General features: G+C 42.1%; 1 protein-coding gene across 1 annotated transcript; it reads right to left on the reverse strand.

Annotated features, from left to right (window-relative positions):
• Nucleotides 1–1,980: 1,980 nt before the first annotated feature.
• LOC306916241 (solute carrier organic anion transporter family member 1C1-like) lies at nt 1,981–21,394 on the reverse strand. The gene is made up of 14 exons (XM_079494056.1): nt 21,324–21,394; nt 19,892–20,033; nt 18,876–19,008; nt 17,759–17,883; nt 17,140–17,286; nt 14,342–14,440; nt 12,993–13,247; nt 11,819–11,983; nt 10,746–10,941; nt 10,059–10,224; nt 8,731–8,915; nt 7,603–7,667; nt 6,728–6,845; nt 1,981–3,863 (listed from the first exon to the last, which is right to left on the reverse strand). Exons 1-14 carry the CDS (start codon nt 21,372–21,374, stop codon nt 3,653–3,655), a joined length of 2,058 nt encoding a protein of 685 aa, XP_079350182.1. The 5' UTR covers nt 21,375–21,394; the 3' UTR covers nt 1,981–3,652.
• Nucleotides 21,395–25,849: the final 4,455 nt, after the last annotated feature.

Genomic DNA, 25,849 nt, shown 5'->3' on the forward strand with positions numbered 1-25,849 from the left:
CACTGATGATGTCATGCACTGACAGACACCACTCTGAGATATAACCAACTATAGAGTGATAAAGGATAGAGTGCTGACCGAGGTGCAACAGCCCCGCTCCTGCTATTCATTTCAATAGAGGTTGCTCAGTGGCGTTTGAAGACTGACGGGAGTACCATTATAACCCAAAGGCTTGAGCGAGCAGAAGTTGAGACGGTCTCAAATTTGAGGTCAGCGTTGACGCACTTTTGCGCCATGGCGTCACTGAACCACCTCCATGAACGTCCCAGAACGTGCTGCAGTTCCAGCTCTGGTCAGTAGGGTAGCGGCCAATCGCTGGACGATGTCGCCCGAAAAGATGAATTATTTGTATATTTTCGGGCGACGTTCCTCCGCCTATTGCCTGTTCGCCTGCTATCACCATGTGTCGCCGGGTCCCATAGACAAATAATGCACTTCCGGGTCTGTCGCCCGCTGTTAAAACACAGAGCCCACCAGAAACGGCGAACACGGAGGGTTAAATTAGTACCCTAGCCTGCCAAACGTGTCTTCTCTGTTTTCCAGGGTTTATATTCTTTAATTCCCGTTTTGATCCGATTGTATCGTTAAAAATCGTTTGAAAATGCGCACGCATCCACCTCCACTCTAAGCCCTGCATTTAAAGCTCTGTATCTCAGAAACGACATTGAGCGTTTTCAACAGCCTGTAGCAGGCGCTGTAATACTCCCGGTCGGGTTTTCCACCACCGACCGAGAGAACAACCACCGGTCAAGACACCACACACAGCAGTTTGTCACTGTAACATTCGATTACAGATATTTGGCTCTTCAAAGTAAGTGTTACACACGATAAAACCTTGGCAGTACGCTATTAATTAATGGCGGCGGATTAAGAGTTATAACACACTGTGAGAGACCATAATGACATCACTGATGATGTCAGCTTCACAAATGTCATGCAAAGTTTGGCAATCAATGGGTTGGCCAACCCATTTTTAAAGCACAGCTCAAGACCCACTTCTACACTCTTGCTTTTAATTGATCTTTTAGTTTTTTGTTATTCATGTCCTCACTGTATTGCATTACTGCTATTATTACTTGCGCAAGCAGAGCGCGCAAGTAAGGTGGTAGTACCGGCTTTTTTATGCGTATGCTCATGGTATATAATATATATACTGATTTTGAGTGTGACGTAATGAAGATATGTATCAATGCCGGGGTATAACTGGCTTTCGATGGTGACGTAATAAAGATATGTTTCAGTGTTGGGTGGATTAAAGGTAATGTCTCTATGTATACATTACATTACTTACACATGATCACAGGGGTGACGTGACATTGTAATTGGCTGGCAAGATTAGTGAGAGGGGCCTATGTAAGCTACTGCGGCAACCACACTTTTCTAGTTTCTATAGTTTTGGACTGGAGAAATTAATTTCTAAAGTGATTGGTTTTGCTAACCATGATGACGAGGTCTCAAACTAAGAACCGTTTGCATACAAACCACAAAATGGATCTACTGCATGCTTAAAAAATATACATTATATTCATCATTGTTTTGTAAATCTAATTCAATGCACAGTGAATTAGGAAGTTAGGAACAAGGCAATGTCTAAACTTTGCCACAAGATGGTAGTGTCCACCTACCTTCTATTTGAGAGAGAGAGAGAGAGAGAGAGAGAGAGAGAGAGAGAGAGAGAGAGAGAGAGAGAGAGAGAGCAGCAGCAGTTGGCCAATAGGTGCATGCCCACTCCCAGTAGGCCAAGGAACATCAGCCTCATGGTGGCGCACTGGCACTATAACAGGGTCCATCACATTTGGCCTATAACTCTTGAACTGTAGGTTGAACAATCAAAATAACATTTGTGCCAGACTAGATGTTTTGCCATTTCATATTTACTTAAAAACAAATGTTTTGCTACTACTGTACTCCTACAAATCTTGTCCAAAACAAACACAAATCGATTTTTCAAATTCCACTCCAATTAGCTGTGACCGCATTCCAAAATATGTGGACAAAATGTGCCCCCGGACCCTGGCCTGGCGAAGACCTGTTCTCAGAGGAATGCATTTTTGAGTGGTGCAACCACTCCAAGGAACAGCAATGTCCGTGTTAACCTACATTATGTGTGTGACTATGTGTTAACCTATGTTTGTGTGTGACTCATGTGTGACTCATGAGTACCAGTAGGGGCGCTGTCGTGCCAGAAACAGAGAGAGAGAGCTAGTGCTGCACTGTTGCCTGCTAATGAGAGAGAGAGAGAGAGAGAGAAAGGGGGGGGGGGGGGGGGTGGAAGGGAAGGGGGGGAGTTGCACCACTCAGTTCACACAGGTGTCTAGTCTATATAACATGTACAATGGGCAATAGCAACCAACGTGAATTAGACAAAGGAATATTTCACTTTTTAAAAATTGCCAATTTTATAGTCTAATCAGGCTGTGTACACCCCAGAAAATATTTTCAGTAATTAGATATTTGATATTAATTTCCTTCCTATACAAACAAATTGTAACAAACAAATAATAATAATAAAATAAATGAAAAAAGTAATACAAAAATCAATCACCAGAAAAAAGGACGGGTGTTTTCGATGAATATAACATGGTTAAAATGGAGTTTGAAGTTACAATGAGTTTGTATAGGAAGGGAGCGGCCGGCGGGACATAGAAAATATATCAAATATCTAAATACTGAATCGAGCAACTTAAAAACTGTCTGGTGTGTTCAGTTAAGCCTGAGACGATAAAATGACCAAGACTTTTTGAAAGGCTAACTTCAAACAAAAAAGCACCGTGCTCTGAACAAAGAGAGGATTCTGTCAATGTAACTCATGTGACTTAAATGTTAAAAAAATAAAACATAAAAATGCAGTCTAAATTAATTTTGCATAGACTAAAATGTACATATTTATTGCACCATTAAAGGGTGTGTAAATTATATGTCATGTATGTTGTTAAAAGGTTTAAGTTGTGTATTACGATAATCATTGATATAATGTTTGTTCAGTACAGGCCATGTAAAACAAACTGACAAACAGTTTAACACCCATGCATGGAACCAATTGTTGCTTTCGGCCAGAAACCTTGTAGCCTATATCCATGTTTAAAAAAATAAAAACAATTCATTTTCCATAATTAACGTGCTACTCTGTGACTGTCATGCTACAGTGTCACATGACATTTGCAAAAATGCCGATCTAGAAGCTCACAACGTGAGCTTGTAGATCTCAAATTGTTTGCTATTTCTGATTAGGTTTTAAAGTGAAAGTTAAATTGGTGTAAGTGTGTCTGTGGGTTTATAAACATTGCACCAATGAAAAGTATTAGAATAGCTTGTGACTAAATAATAACTCCATTGTATTCATTGGAACACAGGTTCTTTGTTTCCATTTCCTGAATAGTAACAGTTTTAGACATACAAGGTTTCCGCCTGACAGCGACAAAATTAAAGTATGTTATACTTAAGATACTGAAGGTAGGCAAGTGAATGAACCATTTTTTACACATCTTCACTAAATTGTTTCCACTGCATAAGCTCTTACCTTTAAAAATACAGAGCCAGCATAGTGTCCATTGTGTTTAAAAAAGTTCAGTGTGTATACTGTATGCATACAAGTGTAAAAGTTCACTGGCACTTGAATGGGCTTGAATGCTGGGCATGACACAAAAACAACTCAAATAGTGCTGTCTCTCTCCATATCCTCTTTGTTGTTGATGTTAATGTTAGCATGTCCACTGGTAATTCCATTGGCTTCGATAGCATTTTCCGCAGCTTGGTTCCTTAAGGCTACCTTCTTCTGTCTCTTCACAATTTTGCGATAGAGGAGTCCGTTAAGTGCACAGCTCAAACCATAGATCGCGGTTACCAAACCCAGGAATGAGAATCTAAAATGGACACACATACAGTAGTTAATGAGTAGTGACTTATGTAGCACTATGATATGTCTAATGCTTAGCTTTAGCAACACACTTCATTGGCAGCCAAAGGTAAATCCAAGCAGCTTTGAGCTTTAGAGATATCTTCAATCAGAGAACAAAGTTTTCAATCATAACCACACATACTACAGTATTGAGACGTATCTCTTCACTCTTCACATTTTCCATACTAGAGCGGTGCCCGCCCGTGGGGCAAGGCCTACTTGGAACGATGGAACGATGGAAATGAATGCCCCACCCAGTTATTATGTCTTTGACCCTTTTATGCCCATGGAGTTCTTTATCTGGCATGCCCATATGTGGAGAATGTCAGAACAACATTGTGATGTCATAACAGGCCAGCTCCATATATGAAGATCTAGGGGTGATCAGGTGTGATCAATAGGCTAATGTGGGCCCTGTCAAGAGCCTGGGCCCCAGGGGCCCTGTCCAGAGCCTCTAGAGCGGTGCCAGTTGGGCACTGGCCTACATGGAACCGATGCAAGTTGGAAATGCATCCCCACACATGACTGTGTCCCTTTTATGCCCATATATGGAGTTATTTGTCAAGCATGCCCAAATATGAAGTCTATGCAGTCTATGTCAGAATGATGTCAGAACAGACCAGGTCCATATATCCAGTCCAGAGCCCGGGCAGGGGACTTTTTGGGTCGGTTCTGGACAACCGTTGGTCCGACCGACTCGACACCGAGCACTGCACTCCCTGTGGTAGTGTGGAACGCGTGTGTCGAATTTGAAGTCGGTGGGGCAAACGGTTCTCGAGTTACGTGGATTACAACAGTACACACAGACAGACAGAGAATTGGTGCATTTATAGATAAGATGTACTAGTGTATGGGGGAAGACCGTAAGAGTGACACACGGTGAGGGCAAAGGTGCAGTGAGAAAATAAGGAACTATATGAAAATGTATATTCTGTGTACACCATCTTATCTGTCGGGGTCCTGCTAGGCCTGTTCCGAGAAGTGGAAGACAACCAACCACAAAAAGGACGACAAACAGATCCTGCCAGCCAGGTGCTAAAACTAGAGATGTATCTGATGGTACTTTGTTTACAAACAATTCCATGTTGGTCATGTCATCATAATCATATTTGTCCGGTTACATCCCTAATCATCTTAACTCTGACCTAGCCCCTGTTTACGACCTCATCATTTATCATATTACTGACGCCACATTCACCCCTGGTCTCTGTCCCTACTCCACTAAGTTGTAATACTGTAACTTTTATTTTTGTAGAAGAGGCAAACTGATATTGTTTATGCTGTTGGCCTGTGTAAACTTGAAACATTATTGTACTGTAAAAAGGTCTCTTTTCCCTTGATCTTTTTTTTAGTATAATAGTATTAGTTTACTATAATTAGATTAATACACGATAATCAACACTAACACTTTAATTTAGAACACAGCCACATCAAATCATAGTACATACGTGTTCAAATAATTATTCAATCAAAGCAAACGGCTCGAACAATATTAGTTTGCCTCTTCTACAAAGTTACAAGTTACTGTCGCGCGTGCCAAGCTGCCATGATTCTCTTGTACTATTTCCCACCACGGAGTAACCTTGCGTATCGGAGGACAGTCTTGTGAGACCATGGGGGCAAGACGGGCAGTGTCGGTAGGCCAATCAGAGGCAGGCGGGGCGTTACCATGTCTATGCTCGGATGTAGAATAGATATCATATACGCGTTGATAACAGCTATTGGAATGTGTAGACAAAGGCAACAGACTAGTTTTGCAGGAGACAGGGTCCTTATTTCTAGGTGAGAGAGCTACAGGATTGCTATAACACCAGCGTCTCCCAGATACAGTACAACAGGCACCATTGGGTCTTGTGACTAGATGTCACTATGCCACCAACATCACCACTGTGCTGGACCAACGAGAGGTGGCCAACTATCGCCACGTCGGACCTCGTCATGTGACATCCCGGACAGTATTAAGTATTCCCATTAATGAACTAACAACAACATTGTGACGTCATCTTCTTTTCATAAAAACCATGGACAATGCTAGAAACTATTTGGGATTTTGGATTATTTTTGGATTATATGCAATGTAAATTCTGAATCTCACAAGTCACAATACATGTATCTCTAATTAAATTATTCTCACTAAACTATCTAAACAAAAAAATTCCGGTGTGGTCTGGATCCTTTTGTGTGGTCTAATTCAGGGGTTCTCAACCCGTGGGTCACGACCCCTCGGGGGGTCGCCAAATTATTTTGGGGGGTCCCCAAATTATAAATGTTTTGCAACTGAATGGCTGGAAAGTGGAAATGAAGAGTTTACATATAGTACACATAGTACATGCATACACCTTCCCTAATGATGATATCTGGTTTCAGTATTTATTTATGGTGTATTGTCTCTATTATTAAGGTTATTGTAGCAGTCAATTTATATTGGGGGTCGGGAGGGGGCGGGGCGGGGGTCCCAAGACATTGCCAAAGCATTTCCGGGGGTCCCCTGCCAAAAACGTTGAGAACCCCTGGTCTAATTTACTATTCTGCCTTGGTAGACACCGAGTACCGATCGGATACCAGTGTGTAATAATAACAAAAATCTAGGACAGTGGTTTATCAAAGTGGGGTCTGGGGAGGTCAGTAACGCTGAGAGTGTACAAATGGTTTCAAATATCGTATGATATTTGTGACCAGATTTGACCGAGAGCCTGCCATCGCGCAAATTCAGTCAACTAAAACTAGCTCATTAACACTAAAACATTTCAGGTGACAAAATTAGGACTAAAACTAATTTATATTTTACTCAAAAGACTATGACTAAATTCAGTCAAAACCAACACTGACCTAAATGCATCGGAGTCGTAGAGTCGACACGCTCCGCGGCCTCCACATCGCTTGGTGCCCCACTTCAAACATGTCATGTCAATCATTGCTCCAAAATAGATAGGAGGGGGGATCCCAGCTGAAAGCAGGTACACACAGAAACACAGATATTTTGTTAATGAAATGTGCTAGTTTTATGTTGAAAGGATTAATCATCTACCCTCTGTAACCCTCATCAAGCCTTTATCTTAACCCTTTTGCTCACCCTAACCTACAGTACACCCTCATGCTAACATGAGCAAACAATTGACCAGCTATCACCAATCCCTAGACTCCTTAAAACAACGCTCTCAAAAAGCACCTATGGTCGGCTACAGCTTGAAACAAGTACAGAAAATACTGTACATGTTATATACATGTTTTTGAGTGGTGCAACCACTCCTAGAAACAGCAATGTCTGTCCCTCCCTATGTCTGTCTGTACCGTATGTCCCATGTGTATGTCCGTATGTATGTTTAGGGTACGAACTGTTGCCAACTGTTACCTCTGTTGCACCACTCACTTCAGACAGGTCTGATTTTGTTTTCACTTTCTTTAACTGATGATTTCTTAGAAGTGTTATCGATTTCATCCTCGTAGCAGTTTTTGTATTGACTTGTGCATTCGTTTGAAATGTACCCAGTCTACATACTGTGAATACAAATTTCAATCAATCAATCAACCTCCCCCCCTTGAAAATGTGTCAATTACAGAGCTACAGAAGAGCAATTTCATCCACTATCTTGCAAATTGCATTGCTGACATATTTCTACAGCCTCTCTCTCTCTTTCTCTTAAATAAATTGTAAATGTGTACATGTGCATGTGTTGAAATAATTTGCTTGCAGGTGTACTCACCCAAAGTTCTTATTATCAAGGTCTGCATACCCAAAGCCAGTGACTTCAGATCCGGCTGGATGGACCTACAACAGTGTACAGAAACATTCACATGTTACTACTTGTATTATTCTTTGTCGAAACATGTTCCAATTTTGAATTAGGGAGTGAAACCTTTTTGAATGTGTCGATGTAGATCGGCTAGTCGAACAATTTGAAAATGTTTTCAAAATGAAAAAGAAAAAACAAAAAGCAAAGAAGTTAAGGGATAAGGGGTGGAGACAGACTGCGGTAAAACCTGCAAGGTTTAAAATCAGCCTCGGTGCAACTCCAGAGGCTGAACTGGAGTTGTACCGAAGCTGAGATGTGTGCTGTTCAGCGGCAACGACGACCCAACGCACAGAAGGATTACGCACTTCTGGTCAGACGAAGATGGAGCCAGGCCCGGAGTCAACCCACAGTGCCTGGAGCCTCCTAGTGTCGCCAACATCTCATCAGCCATCTTCCCCACTGACTGTCTCTGAACCCCCAAGAGACAGTGGGGGCAGTCGCAGACTCGCATGACACTTGGACACAGGCCAGGGTCTGATCAGCCTTGGTCGGGTCTTGTCTGTTGCAAGACCCGAAACACCCAAAGATTCCAGGAAACAACACTGATGATGTGTCCAAGTTTGTGCATCAGCAGATGTATTGTTAACGGTTTATCATGGCGAAAATAGGGCCCTTTACTAGTAACTAAAGGTTTCACCATTTGTCAGCCTTTTGATTGGTCCGCCCTGGCTGGTTCCACCTTGTTTATGTTGAATTTGATAAAACATCATCATCATCATCCAAATGGCATTTGGACACTCTCAGAGTTAAATTAACATTGTTTTTTTTGTTTTTTTACAATATAAATTGGGGGTCCCAGAGATAGAAATGCCATTAAATGGGGGTCCGTAGACTTGACTAATCTAATGCATGTCAAACTGGGGGTCCTTGAAATTAAATGTGTTGAGAATCACTGCTAGAGCCGTAAAAATCTTCTCTTATGGGGGGGGGGGGGGGTCCTTGTCATAACTTTTCAAATGGGGGTCCGCGGGCTAATTAGTGTCAATTTGGGGGTCCTTGACATGAAAAGCTTTGGGAAACAAATCAATTGTGTCTGACCTGAGCAGGACGATGTATCCCGGCGTGGCACCGCATGCAGACAGAAAGGCTCCCATCACTGTGATGCCCATGTAAATCTTAAACACGCGGTCACAGTCACCCTTCCTGGGACACTGGCCCAGCACGGCAGACATGTTCATGCCCGGGGTCATCATCTCCCGCACGCACGTGCAGTTGCCAAACACCTGTGAGGAAGACAATAAAGGGCTGTGGAAATGACCCTTTGTTGATTGACACTGACTGACAAGCTGGGAACAAAATGGTGTGTGTGTGTGTGTGTGTGTGTGTGTGTGTGTGTGTGTGTGTGTGTGTGTGTGTGCACGCACGTGCATGAATATATCATAACTAGAAAAAGTGCCCCTCGGGGCACAGGTCTCCACCAGGCCAGGTCAGGTTGTGGCCTCCTGGTGGCGCTATAATAGGCCAATGTGAAAAGGGTGCCATTTCTTCATACGCCTTTGATGACAATTGGATGATTTGAGGCATTTTGTTCCAAAAATGTGTTTTGCAAAAATCAACCTGTTGGTGGCGCTATAACAGGCCAATGTGAAAAGGGCGGGATATATTCCTCAGCCTAGTAAGAAAATGTGTGAAAGATTTCACGTAAATTGCATGCTGCGTTCATGATTTGAGGCTTTTGTTCAAAACGGGGCAATCTTGCAAACTGTGAAAGCCAATTATAGCCAATTAGGATGGAATATGAAATATCGGACAGATCCGACTTGAGCACATGACCATAGAGATACTGTGTAACGATTTGTGAGATTCTTGGACAGAATCTGGAAGAGTAATATCAAAAAATGTGTTTTACAAAAGTCGGCCTCCTGGTGGCGCTATAAAAGGCAGATGCGGAAAATGCAGGTCAAAGGTTTGTCCTTGGCCTCTAGGGAGTGTGCATGCAACGTTTCACGCAGATCGGTGCAGTTTCAGGTAAAACATGTGAAAAGCTGCCTCATGGTGGCGCTATAACAGGCCGTTCTGGAAAATGTGGGGCAGAGGTTCATCGTTGGCATCCAGGGAGTGTGTGTGCAAAGTTTGGCATCGACCGGGTTAACGGTGCCGGAGATTAGCTGGTAACAGACGGACGGAAGGACACACACACACACGGACGGACACACACACACGGACGGAGTGCAAAACATACTCTCTCCCCATGCCTTCGGCCTGGTGGAGACAATAATAATTTCAACGAGAAATTGGAACAAGCCATAAGCAACCCAGCGTGGTGGTGATATGTGCACCTTGGACCCTTTCTATTGAATTGGTTTAATGCAAAGTATAATTTACCTGGTACAGCACCAAATGTATTTTGACTCGACTCGACTCACCATGTCCTTGCCGGTGCCTGTGAAGCTCTGGCAGCCCGCCAGGCAGGGGGAAGCATATGTGATGCTGTTGGAGGCGCACACGGGATCCCAGTGCTTCAGTGAGCAGGAGCAGCCCATGTTACACTGGGACAACATGGTCTCCGGCTGGTAGGAGACCTGCGAGGCCCTGCATGATGTGCCAACAAACAAACACAGACACAAAGTGCACGTGTCCATTGCACACACGCGCACGCGCACGCGCACGCGCACACGCACACACACGCACACACACACACACACACACACACACACACACACACACACACACACACACACACACACACACACACACACACACACACACACACACACACACACAGTTTTACTTAAGAAAAAGTACCAATACTGCAATATAGAAGTACTCTGTTACAAGTAAAAGTCTGGAATACAAAATGTACATGAGTACTATTGGTATCAAAATGTACTTAAGTAAAAAGTACTCATTATGCAGAATGTGACTATATGTCACATTCTTTTCAAATAGCTGATCTACAGTACAAGCTCACAATGTGCCCATCGCACGTATTGTGAGCTTGTAGCTCGGCTATTTTCAAATGGCCAAAATGTATAGGGCTAAACCCCAACCAACCAGTATCACTCACTTACTGGGAAAAGGACAATCAAATTCATATAGGACCACTGACTCACCCCTGGTAGTCGACAGTGAGCCCTGCCACCTGGGTGTTGTCACAGTAGAGGAAGAACTGGATGAAGAGCAGACCGAAGGACAGCAGGGTGGTGCCGAAGGAGATCCGGGTTGCTCCAATGATGCCCAGTTTGAAGCGCTTCAGCACAAAGCCCCCTGTGATGATGCCCAACGCCACCGCGGGCAGGCTCATGGTACCTGATGGATAGAATATGAGAGAGAGAGAGAGAGAGAGAGAGAGAGAGAGAGAGAGAGAGAGAGAGAGCCATGTTTACACAGTAGTAATATAAGAGACAATATTGTCTTTATGGCTGTCGTACTGCATATTACCATACCATTCATCCAGTCTCCAGTTAAAAACAAACAATCAGGCTGTAGGCATTTAACTTATTGAGACGTTTTATCTGAATTAGTCTTCCTATTACTGTAGCAGTTTAAATATAAGCTCAAACCTCACTTCACTTCCTAGAATTTAGAGTTAGGATAGAGCCACTTAACTTCTAATGTCGGTCTTACTTTGGGTAGAAATGGTCCTTTAAAAAAAAAAAATTAACTAATTGTTCTGAAAAAGCTACATAGAAAATAACTGACTTGCCCTGAGCTTTAAAAAGGTTGATTGTAATTGATATAAAATAATATAATTTGTACACTCAGAACACTCACGCACGTTGCATGCACGTACAGACATGTACAAACGTGAGCAACGTGTCGGAGCCCGGGACTGCCTTTTTTGCACAAAATCACTCCCACTTGGGCAAAAGTTCTGCGACAGAGTGAGACCTGTCGGAGCCCTTGGTAAAGAAAGGCATGGCTTGTATCTAAACATACCACAGTTTTATAGGCTATATGTGAAAACAAACACAAAATTGGAACACCTACAGTGCTTTGCGCTTCACTTTCAAGTTAAGTTGATCTCTGGAAGTCACACTTCCTTCCAACAACATCATTGTTTCGACTGCCTCTTGGAATTCAAAGTGCGTTAAACAACGATAACAAAGATGGTGCTGCACTGTACTGTACCTCTCAACATGATAATTGTAGCCAACAGCATGTTTGGCGCTACACTGTACAGTACCTATCAACATGATGGTCTTGGAGGCAGACTGGCCGTAGATTTGCTCCATGAACTTGGGTTTGAAAGTGATCATGCCGACGAAGCCATTAACAGCCACCAGGGAGACCAGGATGATGAGCCGGTAGACACCATTGCTGAAAAGCCTCTTCAGAGAAGGAATGAAATCTGATGACACAGGACACAAAAAAGGACAATGAGAAAGAAAGACGGTCAACGCCAGTAGCTCTATTAGCCACATTAACCCTAGGGTCACTGTTCTAAAAAAAAATAGGTGATCACTCTGCGAAAACAGCCTATCTACAGTTTTTTTTCACTTCTTTTTTACACTTTGTTTTTTTTCACTACAGTACAAGCTGTGTGAGCTTGAATAGCTACATCAGCATATTTTCTATTTTATCTATTTTAAGATAGAAGCAAAAAAAAAGGAGGCCAGTGATCAAGTACAAGTAGACAATAAAGCACCTTATATACTGTAGGGTGTATGCAAGCGGTTAAAAAAAGCAGAGATTAATTCAATGATCTTGCTTAGAAATGAATAGCTGTTGTTACACTCGGGTCATAAAGTAGGTTTGTTCAAAAACTCCACATGTACAGGTGCTACGTATGGATTGCCTAAACATATACAGTACATGTGTGTTACAGAAGTTACATGCCTGCACCTGTGTCTGTTTTGTCACAACACACTAGCTAACCATATCACCAGGTCTGTCACAACACTGTTTAAACCTCACACACTAGCTAACCATATCACTTTATTAGTCGAGAGAGAGAGAGAGAGAGAGAGAGAGAGAGAGAGAGAGAGAGAGAGAGAGATAGAGAGAGAGAGAGAGAGAGAGAGAGAGAGAGAGAGAGAGAGATTAACTCTGATCCAAGTAGATTACACATTATTGATCCCTGGCATGCACATGTGTTTTATTGCAGAATCCTTATCCAGCACAACTAAATGACACAGTAGATATGCCAAAGCTACCGTTACCTTTGTTTACATAAGTAATGCTAATTGAATTTGAACATTGTAAATTATTTTGCTTTGCTATTCGAAAATTCTGATTTGACAGATATAGATCCATTATGGAACACTATAATTATATAATTATTTAACCGTTTTAAATGTTTTATTGATTTGCACTATTTTAGGCTTCAAGGGGGTTCCTTTTTTAATGCAGTTCCACACCTTTGGCCAGCTCAGCCAGAGTGACAGGCTTCTCTTCCTCTTTGGGGGCACGGTCGTCCTCCGTTAGAAAGTTCTCCTGTTCTGCCTCTTTGGACGGCTCCACACTGCTTGGATCCTTCTGGCCTTGCTTGGTCAGAGACTTGGGGAGGAACCAGAACGGGATCCCGGCCAGCATGCAGAGAGTGCCGGTCACCAGGAAGCCCAGCCACCAGGCCCCCACCCAACGAGAGTCCTTGTGGTTGATGGTAATATTCTCTGGGAGGAGAAGGAGAAAGATGAAGCAGTAAGTAATATTCTGTTGTACCACGGTGGCGTTTGCGAGAGAGAGAAAAAAAGACAATCTACAAGCTAAAGACGTGCCACATCACATGCATTATTAGCTTATAGATCTGTTCCTTTTGACAAGTCCAGGCAAGTTTATTTGTATAGCACATTTCAACAACAAGGCAAAAAATGATTGAAACATTTAAAAGTAGAGTAAAAGTAAAAAATAAATACAATTTAGTGCAGAAGAGAAATAAAAAGAAAATGAAAAATAACTCAGTGAAAGGCAGCGGCAAACAGAAAGGTATTTTGCTGCTTCTCCATGTTACAGTTTTGAATTTAGGGACAGAAAGCAGAACTTCCCCATCAGATGGCCTGAGTATTGGGTAGTTCACAACACGTCACATAGCAACGAGTTGTGAACCAAGAAGAGATTTGGTGTAGAGGGACAAAGGAGTTCAAGTGGATACAGAGTCAATACTTTGCTTTTCCTCACTGGCCCCTTTTCCACCGGTTGGTTTCCAATGGGAACCGGTTCAGTTCTTTATGGTTTTTAGTCCATGAGCCAGAGTTCCAAAATTGGAACGTTAATTATGAATTGAGTGTGCAAAACCATACCTATATTAGATTGTTATCACCATGAAACTTCCAAAGTTGAGTACTTACACGAACACAATGATTTATTGTATTACACATTTTACATTTTTGAGTGGTGCAAACCACTCCAATAACCAGCTTTGTCTGTATGTACCTGTGTACCTGTGTACCTGTACGTGGGGCCACGTAGGGGTGAGCATGGTTGCTATGGTTAGTGTGTGACGTCACTGCACCACTCAGTTCACACGGGTGTGATTTTTAAATATGCAAATGAGTCATTATGTAGGAAAATATGAAAAAGCTACTACTGTGGAATGTATTAATTTACTTGTATTGATCCTATAAACAATTTAATATAGGTCTAGTTTTTCCCACCAATTTTGGAGCTCTGGCTCATGGACTAAGAACCAAAAAGAACTGAACCGGTTCCCATTGGGAACCAACCGGTGGAAAGGGGTGTGAATGGAACTTTAAGAGAAATGATTTACCTAAGTCCACAATGCCGATGTCCACGTAGATTTTGGCACAGTAAGAACCCATCATGTACCCTAGAATAGGACCGAGCATACCTATGGTCTGGATGAATGCTGGTGACAGACAGACAGACAGACAGACAGACAGACAGACAGACAGACAGACAGACAGACAGACAGACAGACAGACAGACAGACAGACAGACAGACAGACAGACAGACAGACAGACAGACAGACAGACAGACAGACAGACAGACAGACAGACAGACAGACAGACAGACAGACAGACAGACAGACAGACAGACAGACAGACAGACAGACAGACAGACAGACAGACAGACAGACAGACAGACAGACAGACAGACAGACAGACAGACAGACAGACAGACAGACAGACAGACAGACAGACAGACAGACAGACAGACAGACAGACAGACAGACAGACAGACAGACAGACAGACAGACAGACAGACAGACAGACAGACAGACAGACAGACAGACAGACAGACAGACAGACAGACAGACAGACAGACAGACAGACAGACAGACAGACAGACAGACAGACAGACAGACAGACAGACAGACAGACAGACAGACAGACAGACAGACAGACAGACAGACAGACAGACAGACAGACAGACAGACAGACAGACAGACAGACAGACAGACAGACAGACAGAGAGTGAGTCATAACAACATAAATGTTTGCCATTACAGAATAATGATACTGGAAATGGAAAAGTGAACATTTAGTCACAGCAACGGCAGAGCTAGAATTACAGTAGAACACATCTGTGAAATGGAGAAATCCAAAACACCCAGTGAAAATATCTTAAGTAGGGATGCACCGATGTATCAATGTATCGGGTACATATCGGTATCGGTCGATATTTGCCGTTATCGGTCAATATCGGTATAAAATTAACATGAACAACATTAACCGATGGCAGTAGCCGATATTTATCTGTTGTTGATAAGCATACATTGTGCGTTGGCTATGTTGGTGTGTTGCAGCCTACCAAACTGTAGATTCTGAACATTTATTTCTTGTATTGAAGAGGGAAATAGAAAACAACAAAAACTATATAAACAAACATATATCGGTATCAGCATCGGCCAAAATCATTATTTTAAACATCGTATTAGTATCGGCCAATAATTTCCATATCGGTGCATCCCTAATCTAAAGTATTTATAACACTTATGACTGTTGGTTTAATATCTAATTTAGTTCTATCCTTATAACTTGTTTTCTTAGCAGTCTATTTACTTGACCTCTCACCCTATTGCTGGTTGACTGGGTTAATGACTCTTACTCTGACCTTGCTTGGACACAGTGTACTTGCCGTGAAGGACAGCGTCTGCTAAATGCCTAAATTGTAAATGTGTATATTATACACAGAAACATACAACCAAACTTAAAAATGTTCAACTCCATTATTGCTGGATTGGATGCATTCAACCTTTTTGGTATGTTGTATACTTTTTCACAGCTTTGCAATAACGATGGAATGTTAAGCTGAGTAAGACTGGTTTTGGAATTTGAACACTTTCAGACATTGTAAACTGCTGCTGCTTCCCCAGTGTCTAGTTTGAACCCACGCTCCAGATACACTCTGAAATGTAGAGTAGGTGACAGGTTAGACGAGCGATTCCCAACCTGTGGGCTGGACCCCACTGGTGGGCCGTGAGAGTATTGCAAGTAAGCCCCCAAATAATTGGGATTTAACTATATTTCAAATAATAATGTAAAATAAAAGCAACATAGCATGAACACAACATCCAATCAAACCCAAATCTGGCGGCCTCTAATGCCATTTTTCACCTGCTGATTTCCTCAGGTCCTGACGGCCGCAACCCATGACTTGCATCAGGGCAAGCACACTTTAACTGTGCCTTTCTAGTTGCTTGTAGTGTTGTTGCTGATATGTAATGTAGTGTATGTATTGTAATGTTGTTGATTTGATTACAATGGACCACAATGGTAACTAATATGCATATTGTAGTTCCTTTTTGAAATACAAATAATGTAATCAATCAATCAATCAATCAATCAATCAATCTTCCTTCCTTCCTTCCTTCCTTCCTTCCTTCCTTCCTTCCTTCCTCTTCTTACTCAATTCATTCATTCATTCCTGTCAGTGTTCATTCATGCTGTGGTTCTCAACAGTTTCAGGCCGTGACCCTCCAAGGTTCCAACAATAATTTGAACTGGGGACCCCTGACCCTGTGACTGACAAGCTCTTGGAATTGTAGGATTTGAGGCATTCAATAATGTTTGACTCGTTTCCACAGATAAGACAATAACTCACCGAGGCGGTGTTCTCCTCTCTGGAGATAAAGTCATCCAGATTATTATTATCTATCTATAAATTAGCACCACGTCTCGTGCGTGTGTACCATACGTCTGTAATCCACGTAACTCGAGAACCGTTCACCCCACGACTTCAAATTCGACACACATGTGCCACACCACCACAGGGAGTGCAGAGCCCAGCCTTGAGTCGGTGGTATACACTGTTGTCCAGAACCAGCACAAAAGCCTCTGCCAGGGCTCTGGACAGGGCCCAAATTAGCCAATTGATCACACACACCTGATCACCCATAGATCTCCATATATGGAGCTGGCCTGTTCTGACATCACAATGATGGTTCTGACATATGCATAGACTCCATATTTGGGCATGACTGACAAATAACTCCATATACTGTGTGGGCATAAAAGGGACACCGACATAATAACTGGGTGGGGCATGCATTTCCAACTTGCATCGTTTCAAGTAGGCCAGTGCTCTAGTTATTATTAACTCACCGAGGTAGAAGGCAGTGTTCTCCTCTCGGGAGAAGTCGTCCAGGTAGGACACTCCTAACGGCATGATGGGTGTCTCTCCGATGCCTCGGAGCATGTTCCCCAGGAACACGTAGACCCACATGGAGGAGCCGGCCGCCTTCTCACAGGCTGTGGAGCCATAAGAACCCATTATTAAAACCAGGAAAACATCTGTCTTTTATTTTATTAGCACAGTACTATTATACAGTACTGGTAGCAGCATTATGTTTTTTATGGATTTATAACAGTGATTTAGAATAGATCACTGTTTCCCAAACAGTGGGTCGGACTCGGGACCCATTTGTGGGTCACGGGCACATTTCTTTATTGGTTCCCTTAATTTTTGGTTTCGTACATTTTCTTTTTAATTAATATTATTTAAAAAAATGTAATTTCATGAATAAATAAAGGCGTACAAACTACAAGCGGTGCGTGACACTGTTTAATGATGGAGCATAACTTGTGCACCAAAGTGCAGTTAAGTTGCAAAAGCATTTTTGTCTTTTTCGGAGTATCAGAGACTCCTACAGTGGTGGAGTATATTCTTAGCATAATTCTCGCAAAATATTATCCCCAGCAAGGACCGTGGCCGTCATGTCACCTGCTTGACTGTCTGCAGAGGGCACCTCATCCTCAGCGATCACACTACTGTTGGACATGCAGGGCAGACTGGTGTCTGTGGCATTGGCATCTGTGTTGTGAGACACACTGGTTTCATACTTATACCTGAGAGATGGAGGCAAAGCAATAATCACAGATGATCAACAAAGTCACTCTGTTACATTGAAATGGGTTCCACGTAGGTCATATACTGTACATACAGCATACATGGGCACCATGCAATGTGGCCCTCTGGAGTGAGTGTGGATATATAGTGGCCCTCTGGAGTGAGTGTGGATATATAGTGGCCCTCTGGAGTGAGTGTGGATATATAGTGGCCCTCTGGAGTGAGTGTGGATATATAGTGGCCCTCTGGAGTGAGTGTGGATATATAGTGGCCCTCTGGAGTGAGTGTGGATATATAGTGGCCCTCTGGAGTGAGTGTGGATATATAGTGGCCCTCTGGAGTGAGTGTGGATATATAGTGGCCCTCTGGAGTGAGTGTGGATATATAGTGGCCCTCTCCATTTTCAAAGTTGCCCACCCCTGATATACAGTAGCTGTGGAATATATATATATACCCAGCGACTTCGCCCATTTTCAACTTCGCCCATCTTCATATAAGTCCTCACTAAATGCTCATGATAAAATGGTAAAAAAATAAAAGAAAGTAATCTACTTGGTCTGTGTCTCACAGAAGAGCTGTGGACACTTCAGAAATCAGTCTACCAGTGACATCATCGTTTGACAGATATTTTTTTCAAATGAGATTTTAAAAAAAAAGTATTTAATTTGTATTAACGTGAGAACAATGGCTTCCATTATAGCATGTTAACTTTCCAGGAATAGAAAGCCCGCAGTTTCTATTAGCTTGGATTCCCTATCGATGATGTCACTGTCAGACAGACTAGATTTATTTCATCATGAGCATTAGTGAAGACCAATTGTATGAAGAAGATACATTGAAAATGGGTGAAGTCGTCCTTTAAATATACCCAGCATTAAACGTGTAATAGGTTCAAGAAACAAAATAACATAGTATGTTTGTATTATTGTTCAGTAGCTGGCTTTATAAGGTTTAAAAGGACAGTAAAATATGAATGAAATTGTGCACTGACGGCTCCATGAAGAAGTGAGGCAGGGCTGTGCAGAAGGCCCCAGCTGCCATGATCAGGCAGCCGGCCCCGATCAGCCTGGGTCGATGAAGCTTGGCCCCGAAGTAGCTCACAAAGGCTATGACCATCAGGTTGCCTGAGAGACGGATGGATGGAGGCATGAATGAATGAATGAATGAATGAATGAATGAATGAATGAATCTCCCTAGCATTATTTCATTTTAAATGGTAATTGGACCATATAGCTATTGGTGGATATATGGGCTGGAATGCTCCACCTGCCTACGCTGCCTGCACACTCAACACTCAAAACTGGCCGTTCATTGTCAATGACTGTGAGAGGGAGGATGACTGATTTAAGCAGTCACACCTGGCCTGAGTCCAGTTCTAGTTTGACTCAGGCCAGGTGTGACTGCTTAAATCAGTCATCCTCCCTCTCACAATGACATTCAATGTTTGTGTTAGGACAATGTTTGTGTTTACACAAACCCTTAAAGCTGGACATAGGAGGCAGGAGGGGCTAGCACCCCTCAAAAATGTACAGTATAGAGGCACGATTATCCCCAATGGCAGTTGCAAGGAGTTGCATTGGTGTGGATGACTGCGACTAGTTGGTTTAGGTTTCTACAATTAATCTAGCTCCCTGTCCCTTTATTTTCTGACGCACAGAATAACATATATACAGTAGGACAAACAAGTGAAGTTTATCTGGTTCAACAGATTATTATTGTTAATAATTAGCTCTAGCCAGCCAATTCAATTCATACTTAGTTGCGGGCCACCTTGTGCCATCTTTTTCAGCTCGGCTCAAACTGCCCCCTCGCCGTACATGCTGTGAACTACAATAACAATGCATCGCCTCAATACAGAATCCCTGTATCAGTTTAAATTAAAAGAAAGAGGAGTGACAGGATTGAAGATCATACAGTCAGGATACCCTGGCCTACTGACATGCCATTCTGGGCTTCAATTCAGATCATATACAGTATGAGCACTATTAGAGTTCAGGGAAAACATACCTAACTCAAAGCTGCCATCTATGACTCCTATGAGTGAGCTGGGTATATCAAACCTCCGTTCAATCTGGATCATTTGGCTCTTCATATAGGAGCCCCCGAAGGCTTTGGCAAAGTACACAGCACACAAGGACATCATGAAGAACTGCAACAAAAAAAAAAGCGCGCACACACACACACACACACACACACACACACACACACACACACACACACACACACACACACACACACACACACACACACACACACACACACACACACACACACACACACACACACACACACACACACACACACACACACACACACACACACACACACACACACACACAATATGTGATCTACATTTGACTACACACAAAAAATGCCAATCTACAACAAAAAACATTGCATGGATGCACCTGGGACGTATCCTCAGTGATGTATCCCAAGGTCATCAGGGTTTCGGGTCTCTCGAACATCATACCCCTCACTCAGGCGACCCACCCGAGGTGATCAAGTTCCGACTTGATCCCAGTCCCAGTAGCTACCCTCAATCAGTCCCATTAGGGAAAGACCAAGGCCACACAATCCGTTGGAACTACTCCAGAACTACTCTATAACTACTATTTTGAAACATGGGGAATGTCTACAATTTCTTGCACCAGGGTCGGTAAACACTTTAAGACGATCAGCCATGTTGTAAAGACAGTTAACCATTAGTGGGCTTTACGTTGTGTGGCTTGGCTCCTTGGATGTTAATGCTTTGCAGTTCAGTGTTTTTACAACAGGTCAATATGCCTTTGGTGGTTAAATGGCCAAGTCTGGCATATAGTAAAAGTCACCTGTGTTCTTTAAACTCCTAAGAGTGTACAAATGTACAGTAAAACAAATCGTTAGGGTCCATTTGGATACATATGGAATGGATATACTGCGGAAAGCTTGTACATGTTTGGTCCTATCAAACAGCATGTACATACTACTACTAATACTATTACACTGGACGATTTTCTTCTCTCTCCCAATCATTTTGATGATCAAAAAACACAATCAATCAACTCTATTTACATCTTGGCACGGAGGACTATATGGCTTTGGCAAAATTTCTCATTCACAAATTCATAAATATGGATGGTACCATAGTACGGTTCTCAAACGTTTCAGACCAAAATAATCACCACCCACCCTGACAAGCACTTGGAGTTGTAGAAGAATAATAATTGTGAAAATACGGCGTTCCGAGGCCTTGTGAGCGAGCGATGTACGTAGATCGTCTATTTTCACAATATTTCTTTCTTAGGAATATCCGACAATTTTACCAATGTTTGATAGTATTATTTTGTTCGTTTAATTTTAAGTAACAAAAATATCTTAAAAGTGCTTAAATTGTCACTTTAGACAGTAAACCACAAAGTGCCTTTTAAACATAAACAGTGGTGACAACGGTGCTGACCTTGAGCTTGGAGCAGCAAGCCTCACGTGGTGCCTTGGTCTCAACACTCATGATACTGCAGGCTTATGGTCCACAGAGAGAAAGGTACTGTACACAAGATATGAGAAACACAATTAAATTAGTGCTGCAGAAACCAGAAACACATAATCGCTGCAATTATTTTAACCAATCTGTACGATTAGACTAGAGTATGTTAATAGAATATAACTAGTGCGTGTGCAGTGGTTGGAGGTGGTCGTCTGATACATAGTCCCTGGTGTTGGGTCGGACACATACTGGCTGCCGCCCACAGATATCAGTGGTGTAAAGTAACTAAGTACATTTACTCAAGTACTGCACTTAAGTACAATTTTGAGGTATTGTTTTTTACTTTACTGGAGTATGTCCACATTTCAATACTTTTACTTCTACTCCACTACATCTCAGGGGAAAATGTTGTGCTTTTTTCTCCACTACAATTATTTTAAAACTTGAGTTACTACTGGTAGTTACTTTGTAGATTTTGATTATTACTACGACATTGGCCACTACTGTATACATTTTGGCCATTTGAAAATAGCCGATCTAGGCTACAAGCCCACAATGTGTTGCAATCAATGTGTAGATCTGCTGTTGTCAAAAGATTTTTACACATTTTATACGTTTGAAAACTTGTGAATAGAGACATTATGCATTGCATAATGAGTACTTTCTACTTTTGGTACATACATTTTGATACCTATGCTTATTTTGTACTTATACTATTTTTTTTAATTCTAGACTTTTACTTGTAACAGAGTATTTCTACATTGCAGTAGGCTATTGATACGTAACAGAGTATTTCTACATTGCAGTAGGCTATTGATACTTTTCCACCACTGACATAAAACTAAAATGGAAATAACGCTTTTCTTTCTTTCTCAAAAGAGTTACACAAAGTGCTTTAGAGATGACAATTACAATACAAAAAAGCCCCAAAATGATTACAAGTTGTGATGTGATTATTTCTAATAACGACTAAGAATTTTGCCTAATCGCATTCTGCTGTCCATCATCATGAACATGTTCAACTCGCCTCTGAAACGCATTACATAACTGCAAATACCAGTACTACTGTATATTATTTACATAGCTGACACGCTAACATGAGTGGGACAAAGAGCATGCAAGATTCCCACATTACCAAATAAAGCCAATTATTTGCCACCGTCAAGAGTATAATATAATTTGGCTTTACTTTTTCTATGGAAAGCTGTCGACTCTCAAACAATAAAATATCCCATTACTTATTTACACGTAGTACATATTAAACACAGTGTGTAGTATATAAATGGCCATCCATGCATCTATAAAACAAAATTGAATAAATAAAAAACAGCTTGCTCTTGGTGTTCCATTATTTCCCTCGATCAATTAAACACAAACTGCATTTGTGAGGGACATACAGTTCGTGCATGGGGGAAACTCAAAGTGCTTCCACTTGAAAAATAACAGAATCAAAGTGGAGAGCAATGAATGGTATTTACCTTGGAGGCCACTGGCAGTCCTTTGCGTGTGGAGTGAAATGTTGCCAATGGCAGGACTTTGAGACTCGCCAAAGCTTTATCTCAGGCGAGATACAACATCACATCATGTAATCAGTAACCCACGATGTGCTGTCTGTTTGATCATGTCAATACAATGCCGCCCCCTTATCCTCGCACAAGAAAAAGGTACCCCCCCCCCCCACATGAAAACAACAAAAACAAACACATGAGCATGCATGCTGTGTTGTCTCTGGATGTTTGTATGGTGCATGGGTTCATGTGCATATACACACAGGGGAAAGTAAAGTACAGTGATGGGCAATTGTGCGCGCGCGCGCCGCACGCACGCACACACACGTTTCTAAATGTAAGCTTCTATCGTGTGCATATTTTACAGATCAACAAAAAGGAATAATATTTTTCTGCATAGTAAAATCCTATGATTTTACCATGAAATGTCTACAAAGACTTGTGTCCTTTCCTCTCTGTGAGACTCAGCTTTTAGAAGTCAGGGTGTATCCCAGGCCAGTTCAAAGGCATCCTGTCCCATTGATTTCACTTAACAATGGCCCTCGATCTCTCTCCCTGTTGGTGTGCTGAAGGCCCAGTTATAACTGTCACTTTAAGAGGCATTTCAGAGATCCTACTGATCAAGCATGAGTCCTCATGAATTGGGCAATCAAAGCTAAGCTTCAACCGTTAATCACATGAATCTAAATGCACAGCCATTCTCACCCACAGACAATAACCAACTTCACCCTATCCTATCTAAAATCAAACCATATCTCCCTCCCAAACAATTGGAAATGGCCATCCATACTTGTTTTTGTATTTGATATGCATAACTGTTTCTAGATTTTATTGTGAAAACAAAAGCGTGGATCAACGTTATTGACGATATGCACACGGCTGCCATCTTGCCAGCAAGGTGCTAACTAGGTGCAACTTCCCATAGACAGCCCATTCATCCAAACAGAAAAGTCCTATCTAATTGTATTAAATAACGTCAAACTCACCAACATTGCAGCTGTACGAAAAGCTTGAATTATCGTCTTACTATTTGCAAAGTGTTAATACAAATTCACTGTAGACATGTTATGAGCTACTTCCTGTCAAGAAATTCCTTGCAGATGATTATTTTTCTAAGGGTGCGTTCGGAAATAGCACACTGAGCGCACTGTGAACTGGGTATTTCCAAACGCGCCCTAAGTGTCAGAGTGTGGAAGCACTCCTTATCAGTAAAGCAACCTCCTGTTGCCTCCTGCATTATGTGCAAATCCAAAACAGGTGGTACGCATGGGCTGTTGAGTGATAGTCAACGAGCACTTCCAAACTCCAGCACTTAGAAAAAAATCATCTGCAAGGAACTTCTTGACAGGGAGTAGCTGAAATGAAATTAATATATACCCAGGGTATCTGGGCTAAGCTCAAGAACTTGTTTCCAGCCAGGCCCTGCTCATAGAACACATTTCATCGTAGTGGTTCAATGCCTTGTTCAAGGGCACTTCAGCGGTGGTAATTTTAACGTGTCGGACCGCTGATTCGAACTGGCGACCTTCCGGTATCAAGACCGATCCGCTATCCGTTCGGCCACCGCTGCCACAAGCTCATAACATGTCTACAGTGGATTTTTATTAAACAAACACATTGCAGAAAAGAGGATAATTCAAGCTTTCCGTACAGCTGCAATGTTGGTGAGTTTGACGGTATTTAATACAATTAAATAGGACTTTTATGTTTGGATGAATGGGCTGTCTATGGGAAGTTGCACCTAGTTAGCACCTTGCTGGCAAGATGGCAGCCGTGTGCATATCGTCAATTGCATCGTCTAACGACAGATATGCTCTGATCGATTCACGCAATGTTTCTAAGATGGAAAAAGGCAGACAGTGTTTTGTATTTTGTGATGATATTGAATTTAGTTATTTTTAATGTCTTATTTATGAATTGAATACATATAGGACCCTAATGGAAACAAAACTGTGCTATCCTTTAGACCAGGTGTTTGACTGTTTGCATTTCTGTCTAATAAAGTATTCAATCAACCAACCCTACAACACGAACGTGCAATTAAGACTTTTTTGTTAAATTTCATGTTGGAATATTAAAGAAGAGTAGGCTCTTTAGTTAGTTTAGTTATGGAATTTATTATAGGCTATCAGGTAAAATATATACCCAACATTAGTGACGGTACGTGTGACCAATTTCAACAGTAGTGTTGATACAATATAACTTATACAATTGGGGTGGTTGTATTTGGTCTCCCTGCTCTTCAATTGAGACATTTACATACTGTGTCTAGAGACATGACCTTTGACATGATCCTGTTTCTGGTTTCACACGACCAGGTTTGACAAAGGTTTCAAGATTCAATTAATCCCCTGAGCAAGCAGGTTGGTTATATTAGCTCAATGGTAAAACCAATGCAGGCCAGGGGTTTAGGGAAGGTTGACAGAGCACTGAAGCTGGGGTGGCCGGGCAGCCCCCAAACTCCCTCCATGCATGACTGTGAAGTACAAGCGTCATGTGAACCATGGCTAGGGCTGCCTGCTACTAGCCTACCATTTACGAGAGTAGGCCCTACCGGTAGTTTGAAAGCACAGAAAAAAACAACCAGCAAACGTCATCAGCTTGCTAACTGCATCCTTCATCCAGTGGTGAAAGAAGTATAGCTACTCACATGTTTTACTATCAATACCACAATGACTAGAAATAGCCTACTCTGTTACAAGTACAATTTGTGTAGTAGGCTTATTCAACATTTACTTGAGTAAAAGCCAATAAAGTACAAGTACCAAAAGTAAAATTGCGTCGCGTTCACAAGCTTGCGATACGACATTACGACGGGCTAGACTGTGAGCCATTTTCAAATATAGCTTACTAGAATTTCGCGGGCCTTCGGCCCGCTCATCCCAGAGTTGCGTTGCCCCGCGTTGCGATACAGAAGTCCACAGATACAGAAGTCCACAGTGACACGCGTTTTATGCAGCTGTTTTGTGTTGCAGCGCGTGTGCGCGCGCG

The sequence above is a fragment of the Electrona antarctica genome (genome assembly GCF_951216825.1).
Source record: "Electrona antarctica genome assembly, chromosome: 23".
NCBI classification, from domain to species: domain Eukaryota; kingdom Metazoa; phylum Chordata; class Actinopteri; order Myctophiformes; family Myctophidae; genus Electrona; species Electrona antarctica.